General features: G+C 33.8%; 1 protein-coding gene across 9 annotated transcripts in view; it reads left to right on the top strand.

Annotated features, from left to right (window-relative positions):
* The window catches only part of Kansl1l (KAT8 regulatory NSL complex subunit 1 like), a 91,729-nt gene that overhangs the window by 77,149 nt on the left and 1,873 nt on the right, over positions 1-12,707 (top strand). For 5 of the 9 annotated variants that reach the window (XM_029476682.2, XM_029476669.2, XM_029476673.2 and 2 more), the window contains exons 9-14: positions 5,101-5,229; positions 6,887-7,008; positions 7,688-7,812; positions 9,106-9,160; positions 10,352-10,464; positions 11,962-12,130. In XM_029476682.2, the coding sequence (XP_029332542.1) occupies positions 5,101-5,229; positions 6,887-7,008; positions 7,688-7,812; positions 9,106-9,160; positions 10,352-10,464; positions 11,962-12,130 (713 nt within the window). The remainder of the gene's footprint in view (positions 1-5,100; positions 5,230-6,886; positions 7,009-7,687; positions 7,813-9,105; positions 9,161-10,351; positions 10,465-11,961; positions 12,131-12,707) is intronic. The other 4 variants (XM_029476692.2, XM_029476685.2, XM_029476681.2 and 1 more) reach the window with 3 other exon arrangements.

Genomic DNA, 12,707 nt, shown 5'->3' with positions numbered 1-12,707 from the left:
AAATAAAAATAACAAGGGGCTGGAGATAGTTTAGCAGTTAGAGCATGTGTTTTTGCAGAGGACCCGAGTTCAGTTCCTAGCACCCACATGGTAGCTTACAACCATTTGTAACTCCAGTTCTAGAGGATCTTTATGCCCTTTCTGACCTCCATATGTACCAGACAGGCAGACAGAACAATCATCCATATAAATCTTTAAGCCAATGACAAGAACATCTTCCATGCCGACACTATCTAAAGGCACTTTAAACTATATTAGCTACTTTAAACCAAGGCAGGTTATTATTCTTGAATACAAATCAGAGTGAGCGAGCCAAAGGCTGTGCACTGAGTAACCACCCTTTTTTTTAAAAAAGATTTCTATTTATTTATTTATTTATTTATTTATTTATTTATTTATTATACGTAAGTACACTGTAGCTGTCTTCACACACCAGAAGAGGGCATCAGATCCCATTACAGATGGTTGTGAGCCACCATGTGGTTGCAGGGATTTGAACTCATGACCTCTGGAAAAGCAGTCAGTGCTCTTAACCACTGAGCCATCTCTCCAGCCCGAGTAACCGCCTTTTATTAGTACTCAGCATACTTCAATACTAACTAGGATCTGTTCTAATATAGCACATTAAAACAAATTTGAGATGACTCCTTATATAGAATCAGAAAAACTAGATATGCCTGGTGATAATTATAAAGAAAACAAAAACATAACATTTACTGAGGACTTGTGTTAGACAGTTTGTGAATGTCAAGCTATTGATAAGTTGAATATTTTAAATAGTTTCTATTACTACAATAAGAACAATAAAATAAAATAGCACCAAGGATTGATATAGGCCATTTAGGAGGCACTAAAATTTAAGACTCTTAAGACTAAAATCACTACTTCTGTACTTACAGAGAATATTTACTGAACTGCAAACTTTGAATTATGATTCAATTGTTTTAAAAAATCTAGTCTAATCGTAAATATAAATCTTTATTCAGAAAAGTCTCTGCATTTTGTGACCATGTAAGATTAGTAACAACTTAAATATGACAGAATTATGTTAACTGGTTAAGTATACACTAGAATATGCAATTTTAGAAAATATCTTAAACTGAATCTAAGGATAGAAACAAAAAATACTGCAATGGAATGGAATGAAATTTTAGAAATCTGTATTTTTTTTACAATTATAGCCATGTAAAAATGTTCTTATATAAATCATATTCAATATAAAGAATCTGTTCGAATTCTGATGAGGTAGTTATATATGTACAAAAATTTTTTAAAAACCTAGCAAAGACACTTTGTAGAAAACCCAAATATGAACATGGGTTTTTGCTGTGTATTTAATATTTTGTCATTTTAAATAATACATTGTGGTCACTTAGCTACGCCTATACTTTTACGTTATTTTTAAAGATTCATGCTGGCATATGACACAAAAAGTCTACATTTATTTTAAAAAGTTACAGCACAAAGGTTGCTCATTAGTTACCTATGCTAAAGAGAGGTGCAAAATTCATGGGAGATCATTATTAAAGAGTCTTGTTTTGTGTTTTAAAGTTTTTCATAATAAAAAAGAATTCAAAATGCCTAGAGCAAGGAGCAATTAGCTATACTTAAGGTGACATAAGTAGTACTATAAAATACAGGTTATATTCAGGCACTTCTATATGACATAGTGCTGCTCATTGAGATTAATTCTAAGAATAAATTATTTTTTTAAAATATAGAAATATGGTATTCTGAAGACTGTAACAGTATTTGCTTGTGATAATTGTAACAGCTGAAAAAGAGAGGGAGATGGTATGAGAGAAGGATTCTTACACACTTATATTCTAATTTAAATTATGATTTCATGTTTGACATGTACAGATTATAAAATGTACATATATTTGAGTGAAAGGGAATATGCAAAAATGAACATATACATTAGAGAAGGCAATTTTGTTTCTTCTAATGGTGGTCATAAATGTTAGGCAGCACTTGATATTGGACCTAGCAATAATGTAGTGATATGTCATATGTCACATGTAATGGAAAAATTTAAATGTATGAGTTAGAATATACTTGAGTTTCATGTTGCTATGCTACTAGGCAAATCAATGCAACATTCTTTTGTGTTTTGTCAGTTTCTTTTCCCTGTTCTTATTTCCTATCATTCTCAACTCAAATGAGCATTACAATTCTTCCTATGCCTAAAATAAAAGTAGAGTTTCACATTGGGAAGTTCTTTTTGCTAAGATACTATTAAATGCTGAAAAATCATAGATGAAGCACCAGAAATCAATCAATCTCTCTCTCTCTCTCTCTCATTCTCTCTCTCTCTCACTCTCTCACTCACACACACACACACACACACACTGCAAAGGAGAAAGTCAACAAGAATGACTCTTATAGGGTAAGATGTAAAGACCCATGATAACAATCTATAATAGCTCTTCTTAAGGCAAAAAGAGAGGTAAAGGGGATGAAAAATAGACAGAGAAGAATTCTAGATAAAAATGCTGAAGGCCATTTTAGAATTTACAAAAAGAGATGAAGATTCCAGATCAGCATTCTTAAAACTCAACATGCAAGTACATTACTTGAGGAATATTGTACAATGCAGACTCGGATTCAACAAGTTTGGTATAGGACCCAGGACCCTGTATTTCAACCCTATCTCAGCTGATTCAGATACTGGCACAATCATTTAGTTGTTACATACATGTTGACATATACTATTTAAGACTTCAAGTAATTGAAATAAACTCATACTGTGGTGACGTAAGACAATGTGGTGCTTCCAAGTCTGTACAGATAGCTTGGTATTCCTCAGAGTAAATGGTGAGATAAGCAGACAGGTCTTTGGCACTTTACCTTGTCCTATTATACTGTTTTACACTTACAAAGTCATGTTGACTACAGACGAGGAAGTAGGCAAAGTCAAACTATAAAGTTGAGTAACTACATGATTAGTCTAGGCAAGAGGAAATGGCAGCACAGCCAATAGAAAGGCCTGTCTTTATCCAAGTGTTAAAGGGTACGAGTAAGGGAGAAGACCTAGGAATTGTGATTAAAACCCATTAAGATTACATAGATTTAGTGGTCAATCAGTCTATATAATAGCCAGTAATATTCCCTGATTCTTGACAACTTAGTGGGTATGTAAAGACCTTAGTGTCATGCAGAAGAGGCTCTGAGTACAGGAGTAAAGGGCATATGGAAATTCTTTGTATTGTTTCAGGACTTTTGTGAATCAGAGTTGTCTAACTTTATGTTTTTAGAGTGAATAGAAGCAAGGAGTAAGAGAAGCATGACCTCTAAGAAAAACATAACCTATAAGAGGAGCACAACCTCAAGCAATCCAGAACCACAGAGCTCAGGCTCCTTCATGCGTCGCGTCTTGTTTTGAAATCTCTTTATTTCTACACTAACTCCAACAGAATAACTTACTTATACTGAAAGTCCAGTTTTTATTTCCCTTCAATCATCATAGCCAGTGATATTTAGATTACTGATTGTGACCTCTATCCTTTTAAGGTACACTTTAGGAAAGTAATGGAAGACCGTTAAGCTCCAGCAAGACAGACTGGATCCTGCTGGTTTTTACCAAGCTGTTTCCAACCTTTACACAGGCTATTCTGTCCTCTTTCCCCTCACTATGACCTATAAGGCAGTGAAGATAATTAAAGGGTGAGTTAGATGGGACTCGCTTATAATATCTACCTCCCAGTAAAGATGCACCGCTGATGTAAACTTCCTGTCAGTGATGCTGTCTAGATACTTGAAGATTGCTCGTCTCATATCCTTCTGTTTAACATCTTTCTCTCCTTTTGTTGGATAGAAGGGAGTTTTAATGTCTTTAGAATTTTGCTATTTTTTTCCCGGTCATTATTTTCATATACCCAGTTTCATTCATCCTCAGTCTTTTACAATAATCTTTTAAATTTCTTTCTTGTAACTTTTAGGGTATATCTATCTATCAATACCATCATGACTTACAACAACAATTTGAATGTATGGCATTCAAATGAATTCTTTGAAATCTGAAGTTAATGTAAGCAATTCAGGAAAAATTCAGGGTTCTTCCTTCAAATGCTCTTACTCGTTTACTGTACTTCCATTACATTTTTGTGGCGATCCTCTTCCCTTGCTTTGTTTTTCTTTTGCTAAATTCCACAGGACGTGTGCAGAGATTCTTCGTAAACTTTGATTCATATTCTCTTTTTGCTGACAAATGTGTGTACCTATATGCATAAACTGTCTTTAAGGAACGTGGACTGTTACTTGCAGGATGATCTACTATCTTATCCTTGGATTCCCAATAACTGTTGTTAGACTGTGACTTCTATTTTGCCCCTAATATAACTGACATCTGAGTCTTCATATTTTTTCTATTCCATTCTACATTTCTAAACCTTTATCCCCTGTTCCCCAAAAGGAGCCAATGTACTCTCTAGACTAATACTTGAGCTATGAAGTTCAGATGCAAAATACTCATGATAATAAAGCTAACATTTATGGCACATTTTCCATGAGAGACACCTATTTCAATAATTAATTGAAACCTCATATTCTCAAGAGAGCTGCTACTATAAATATATGGAAGAAACTGAGGCAGAGCTATCAACTTAAATTATTTAAAATCCAGGTTTTTAACAGTTAAATAAAAGTGGGATGAAATAAGATTCTTGCTTTCACAGTCCATGTCTCATAACCATGTATGTTGAAGCTCACTGGGTGCTGAAGTGTTCACAGATTTAAGGATAACAATTTCAGTATTTAAACTGGCATTTAGTCAAGATTCACAGACAGATCTGAACCAATGCTCACTGATTTTGAAGACATTGAAAATATAGAACCTTCTTTTTATCCACTTACAAATAAGTAAAAATAAAGATGAAAATCGGACATTTCATGAGAGTATTTCGGGGGAATGCTACAATTTCATTTATTTTTACTTTAAGAACCATCCCTTTTGGTAATCGAGTTTTTATTTCATTCCATGTAATTTTGAACTGATAAAGAATTTCAACATTTTTAAATAGAAACATATTAGCATGTTCATTGTCTCTGTTAAAGAGCAAAAACTTCACACAGCCTCTTTTTTTTTCCCATTTGTTTTAGTACAAGGTACTTCTCTGAATCAGTGGAGAAATGGATATTCACCTATATGTAAGCCTCAAATAAGGTCACAATCATCTGTACAACTATTACAGGGAAGAAAAAAAAGACATTTAAGTGAAACAGCATTAGGTACGTTAAAATGAAGGTGTGACCATTAGTTTAAATATTAAAAATAAAGAAAAAATGTCCTTCAAAGAACCCTTGTCTTGTGAAATTTATAATCCAGACCAGTCATTACGTACCTAACACACCTGTGTCCACATGATTATATCCATGTGCTTATTCTGGAATTTGTAAGCTGGGTATTGGTCCACTTTGTAGCAATTATTTCTTTCCTGTTTTCTGATTACTTGCCTTCTGTGAGCTTTCATTTGTACTGAATTGAGTCTCCAAGGATATATTAGACTCAGACTAGGGCCCTGATGAGAATTTATGAACATTATTAAATGTCAGATTTTGAGAAACCAAGGATTAAACCAAGGAACATCAATGACCCTTTCCAATTCTCCCTAGGAGTCTATTTACCTTTACAAGATGAACAAGACCTAACACTTGAAATTAGAGCTGTTCTAATAATATTAAGTTAATTTGTTGTAGAGACTTTGGAGATGACAGTTATTATACTTGTTAAAAACAGCAAAATATATTTTGAAGAGAACGTAATCTGTGTACATTTGGTTCCTGCTCATTGTCCTAATGAATATAATATCATATTCATTAGTCAAATCTTTCCCAGTTGTATTATTTCAATAACATAGACAAACTTATTAGAAAATAATTACATTTAAAATGTACCTATTTGTAATTTTATACAATGAATCTACACTTATCTCTACTATTCTAGAATATGTAGTTTCACTTTTATAGTGGACCTATAATCAGTACAATCTGATCAAAAACATTGTGGCAGGAAATGAACAAGCTCTCAAATGCATCTAGAGATTTTGTTTGTCACTTAAGAGCAGACAAGCAAGGATCACATGGGGAAATGATAATTTCTTAATAACAGACTGTGAAATATAGATTATCTAAAAAAATGTATATATGTTCAAATTTCACAGATATAGGGGGATCAAAAATAGACTAGACAGCCCCCTAATAAGAAATCGCCTTGATAAATAAATTCTTCTAGGATAAAAGAAAACTGGAAGGCAATTCCCAATTTCTATATGTAGATTTTAATACCATAAAGAATACCATAGAGATACCATAAAGAATACCAAGTAGGAAAATAAGCAGAACTTGACAAAAACATACATATGAATAAGAGCAGGTATCAAATGAATATTGTGAGAAAATGAATCTCATTAATGAAAGTTATTGGATGCTATATCAAATGAATACTAAAACCGCAGACCTTTTGAAATTATTAAAATTATTTAAATGAAATTCAATAAAAATAAAAACTCAGATGGTCAAATGAGCAAATCTCACACCAAGTAAGACAGGCAAAAATAAGGAAAGCAGACAGCAGCAACTTAAGGTCAGTCATGACACAGTGCCTACACAACAACAATGAGGTGAAGAAGACAACAGAGAAGGACCACGCAAGGAACAGTAATGCAAAACATACTAGGCAAAAAGCACGAGTCCCCAAAAATTAGAAAGACTTAGAAGAATATCACTGAGATGCTTGTTTATATTTTCTTCTGTTTTCTGATTATGTCTTTAAAATGAAGCAAACAAAACCAAATAAAGCTCAATTCCCTGTCACTGATTTGGGAAAATAATTCTAATACACGTGGTTGTTTTTAACATGTGACATTCTGAAGGGTTCTTTCCACAGCAGGAGAAAGAACTAGATTTGAAGAATTTGCTTTTCAACATTCAGAACCAGGATCTCATTGCAATTTTACTGCTGTCTCTAATGCCAATGTCACATCAAGAACCCAGAATCCATCCTCACAAGTAGGTTGCTTTTAAATCTAAAATAGTTTTAAAGAATTTTAAAGAAAACAAGCTGGTAAGAAACCTGCTGGATTATTTCACTAATTCATGCCAGACTTATTTACTAGTACATTTTAGAACTGTCTCGTTAGGAAATAGTCATGGGTAATTAAGACATTTTTACTTGGAAGCTAGCAATTTATTAATTTTTATTTATAAATTCTTTTTTGCTATAAACTTATGACCATGTCTAACATCCAAAGCTAAACCCAGTTTTGCTAATGAGCACATGGATTTGTGTTGTTCTTAAACTGCTCTATTTTCAGTTTTTGCCTGGACAATAGAGAGATGACAGGTATGAAAGTTTAGATGGGGAGTCGGAACCAGGATCACACACATGAAGATCTGTAGCAGCCAACGTCACTCAGGAGCTCCCCAAATTTCATGGCCTTTCAAATGATTTTATGTGTTTTTATACAAAATAAGTATTACATATGTTTTAAAAGAGATGTCTTTGGTTACAAAAGATAAGCCCTCTAAATTGGCTTTCTTAGCATTTTATAATTAGATTTCATAACAATGAATTTACAAAATTACGTCAAACATATACTACATACTACTTTTATATAACTAATGAAGAAATATCACCACAAATAACTAAAACATTACTGTAAATTAGTACAATAATTCTGTGTTGCAGAATACTGCACGACGGAGGTTAAGAAGTGAGAGCTCTTATGATATAGATAACATTGTGATTCCCATGTCATTAGTAGCACCAGCCAAATTAGAGAAACTCCAGTATAAAGAAATACTTACTCCACGGTATGTATACTTACATGTTTCCTTTCTTCTTTCTTCAGTAAACTTAAATTCAGAGTCAAGTTATAACTAAGAACAGAATGATTCCCCCTTCCCTATTTGCACAAAAGGAAAATGGTAAAAGGAAACTTTATAATAAACTAATTGATATTAGCATTCAAAATAGATTTTATCTATTGAGTATAGATAAAATTGATTTTATCTATTGTGTGTATTTTACTAGCATGGTACTTTAGCCATGTAAAAACTACTACAACAAACAGTCCTTACCTTTTGTGATAGAGATATACTTGGCTAGAAAGAATTAAAAGAAAGCAACTATATTTGTAGGTGTATTCACACTGTTAAGACAGTAATGCTTGTTAACAAAATTAAGTTTCTGATTTATTTCTAATTCAGCAATAAAAAAAAAATCAAATAGAAAAATGAAAGGGAATGTCTAAGAAAATGGTTACACAGACACAAGTGTGGCAGGCCTAGCCAGACATGGAGGTTTGGAAGAGTTTATACAAGAAGGCTGAGCTAGAAGAACCAGATTACAGTGTTCCTTGAATGCATGCATAGATCTGTAGCCATCTGCAGTGAAGGCAGCCATGTTTTATAGCAACAATGAAAGCAGTCTCTTATAAATATAACATATAAATATGGCCCTAGAAAATAGAAAATGCTGGAGATAAACACAGAGACCGGTATCCGCCATATTCTGTCTGCCATCCATCTCCATTTTATTTCCATAAATTCACTTACTACTTTACACTTAATCTGAGGAATAAGCCAGGTATTCTTATTAGGTGCTATAGTTACATAGATACAGGGTTGGCATTTTCTACAATAAGGAATGTTGTAGTTATAGTGTTCGAGCAACATTTTTGACCTACACTGGAGAATTCTCTGAGCCAGTTGTTAAGCAGCTAGTAACTAATTCCAAGGGGCATGACACACATTTCCATACCAAAGAAAACTGGCAGACAGTGTGAATCACGTTAGACTTCTCATTTTTGCTCAAGCCAGTTTATTAGATTACCTCTGAGTTAATTCAAAACCAGCACATAATTAGAACTATATAGAAGAACAACTATATAGAAGAAACTATTTACTGTAAGGTATAAAGATTAATCTGTTTTCTTTTTATAAAAGTATTGTTTTTCTCTTTAAAATGACAAACTATTAAAATGCAACCATTTGAATTATCGAAATCTCGAGGAAATAAAACCCTAATGTATTTAGCTGTTTATAGAAAATAAAATTGCAATATTTGAATGAAAGCTGCTTGAAATTCTTTTGTATTTTCAACAGCTGGAGGAAGGTTGTTCTTCAGCCCCTTGATGAGCATAACTTAAACAAAGAAGAGGTAAGCTGCTTTATGTTTAATGGGATAATTGCACCTTCTATATTATAGAGCTTTAATCATTTAATATTTAAATATATAAAAGGAAATATAAGACAACATGTTTTTTTATTTGAGAAAGATTTTCTTAAAGGATAGTAATTTTTTTTTTTAAAAGTTTCTTCGTAAATTTGACTACAAACGTAACATATAGCATAGTGTATCCTCCAAACCAACCCAAACAAAAGGGCGATGTGGTACACATACAGTGCTGATACCAAGTCAAGGATAAGCCTAGCAAATAATTAAATATTAATGCTTCTATAGTAAAATATATATAGCTACTGGGCCAAAACACTAAGAATAAATTGCCACAGCATTTCAGATCAGGCTGTGAATTGTATGAGGAGCTGCTTTTTCAGATTCTTGGATACTGAAATTATTGGTAAAAGATTCTGAACTCGTATAGATTATATTACATTAAGAACAATGACAGGAATCAAAACACACTGTATGAAACTCTAAACTCTCAAAGAACTAATGAAAAAAAAAAAACAGAAGGGAAATACTATGTAACAGCTGATTCTATCTTTAGGTAAATATTGGAATTCTATAGAAAGTACATAGAGTTTCTATGAATTCACAGTGCTTCTCTGCCCAGTGGTCTTGTTTTTCAGCTATAGTATCATATCTTACTATTAATGCACTTCACTTTTCATTGCACTCTTGCTAAGTCAGAATGATCACTTCCAGGAGAAAGAAATTCCCCAGAGTTACACAGTTAAAACCCCAGATAAGTCAGTAACTGAATACTGATTTACCTCAATCAGTTTTACTTTTTTTGACATTAACATGTTCTCAGAATACTGTGTACTTCATAAAAGATAATGCATAATTGCTCAATGGAATAAAGTATAACACTCTCTTTTTATAGATTGGGCAAGATAGCATATACCTGCAATCTCTGCACTCCAGAGGTTAAGGTACAAAGAATACTTATTCAAAACTTGCTTGAGCTATACAGTAAGATCCTGTCGCCAAACAACAAATGCCCAAACAAAACAAAACCATTCCATAAACTGTGACAAATGAAGAGCACTGTGAGTCCATCTGTAATCTAGGTACATTCTAAAACACAGGCCAAGAACAGGCTGCGTAAACAGCTTCCTGCTCACAGAGACTATCTGAACCTGTTCTGTTTCCAAATCTTACCAGATAGAAGATCTTTCTGATGACGTCTTCTCCCTAAGACACAGAAAATACGAAGAGAGAGAGCAAGCTAGGTGGTCACTGTGGGAACAAAGCAAATGGCACAGAAGAAATAACAGGCAAGTATTTGAAGTTTAAAACATCAAAGCCACAATATATAAGGAATGAACATAAGCTAGCCATAAAGCTTGAGAAAAACCACTGAGAAGGAAAACAGAAGATACAGGATCAGCTGTTGTGTGAAGTGGCATCATCTTATGCAAACTTATACTAAAAAATTATCTGGGAAATTATATATGAGTTTCATGCTGCTAGCCACAATATCACTATTGTTTATATTACTTACCTAGCATTAAAGGACAGGAGCATTATATAAAGTAACGTCATTTTATTCAGGAATGATGGTATATGCCAGTAATTAGGAGGCTGAGGCTGGGGCTTTCCAGTTTAAGGCCAGAATAGATTGTACAATGGGGACCTCTTCTCCAAAGCCTCAAAGCCAGTCATCTCCATGTCCTTTAAATGGTGAGCTGCACTAGGGCAGGAGCTTATGTAATTCATTTTAGCAAACATCTCAAAAATAATACTATGCAAAGTCTTCATGAAATTTTATTTTAGTATAAAAGGCAAAAAGTCCAGGGGACTTTTAAAAATATAAATATTGGATGTAAGCATATGCCCAGAGTTCCACACTCAGGAGTCTGAAGCAGGATGATAATGAGTTAAAGCATTTGCTGGGGCTGGTGAGATGGCTCAGTGGGTAAGAGCACCCGATTGCTCTTCCGAAGGTCCGGAGTTCAAATCCCAGCAACCACATGGTGGCTCACAACCATCTGGAAAGAGATCTGACTCCCTCTTCTGGAGTGTCTGAAGACATCTACACTGTACTTACATATAATAAATAAATTAAAAAAAAAAGTTAAAAAAAAAAAGCATTTGCTAAAGAGACAAATTCTGTCTTAAAAAAACAGAAACAAGCTCATAGGTAGACTTTCGGGGAGAATATGACAGTTAGTAGTTACCTATTTGAGGATATCTCTAATGTTTTTGCAGTTAAATTTCATTATCTTTAATATATTAAAAGTATATAAATATTCAAAAAATATTGACACATTTTTAATATATCCACAACTAAGCAAGTTCATAGAAAATGTAGTAGTTTCTTAACTTAGACATTTTTCAATTAGCTAAATAACATTAAAGTCCTTTCTCTGCTTAGATGCTCAGATGGACTGTAAGTATTTGTTGAAAGAGTTCTCCTAATATAAGTGAGATTCTAGATTGCTGTTCTTTTACACATCCTGGAAACACAACTTTCCAGAAATACAGAGGGCAAATGTGACTCGAGGATTCCATGTATGATACACAAATAATTAAAGACTAACTTGAGAATTCAGAACTATAAAGGTCAAGTGCATGGCCCTTTCTGTCTTTTAAAAACCAAGTAACAAATGTGATAGGATGCTTAGTGACCATGAAGCACTGGGTTTAAACCTTGGATAAAACCTTTCCTAATGACAACACTGGGAAGATCCTCAGATGACTGTGGGTAGAAATGCTGAGAAAAAAGCAGTACTGACCTGGTGATACCCTGTATTCATTTATTTCCCTGCTAGAGCTTACAGTAAAACTGTGGAAGGGCAGGACTTGGTGCTGAAGGAACACTCAAGTGAACTTGGCAGTGCTCAGCACGGTACTGCAGAGAGTCCTTCTGAAGTCCCAGCAGAAAGCCACAGTCTGTGTGCTCAGGACTCCCTTTCTTTAAATGATGGTCAAGAAGACAAGGTAAGCCTGAGTTATTTGACTGTTTTCTTTTAATTGCCTTTTCACTTTATTTCACTTATGTGTAGAAATTGTTAGCTGTAAAGGGCTTCATTACAGATCAATGTCAATGAGATGTTCAGGCTACTATGTTCAGGAAGGCCTATAGTGGAATGCCCTAGTCCCATTATATTAACAATTTCTTTTTATTTAAGTTTTGGAGGCATAGTATATCAGTAACAACTTTCATCTACCTATGTACGTAACTGTTAGGCAATGGAGATTCTATCACCTTGCTTTAAAGAACAAATCTTTCCACTGGAGACTCACACTCGGTGCACAGTAAACACCATTACTGTTTTTCTGCTTCTAACGAGTTCCACACAAATTCAGTCCTACTTTAGAAAGTATCCTAGCACTGTACAAAGTTCATGCAGCTTTCCCACTTGCACTAGATCAAATATAGAGTGGAACTTTAGAAATGGATATCCAAGTTGTAGAAAATCAGGAAGAAAGAGTCAATGTGTATCTGTAATAACAATGAGGTAGAAAGGAAGTACAGCCCACCATACAAGGCTTTGCTCAGATATCCTTACATTGA

This window comes from Mus caroli, unplaced genomic scaffold (genome assembly GCF_978045245.1).
Source record: "Mus caroli unplaced genomic scaffold, Mus_caroli_1 scaffold_1, whole genome shotgun sequence".
In the NCBI taxonomy this organism is placed as follows: Eukaryota; Metazoa; Chordata; class Mammalia; order Rodentia; family Muridae; genus Mus; species Mus caroli.
Note: the sequence above shows the minus strand (reverse complement) of the source record. Positions and strands in the feature narration are given on the sequence as shown.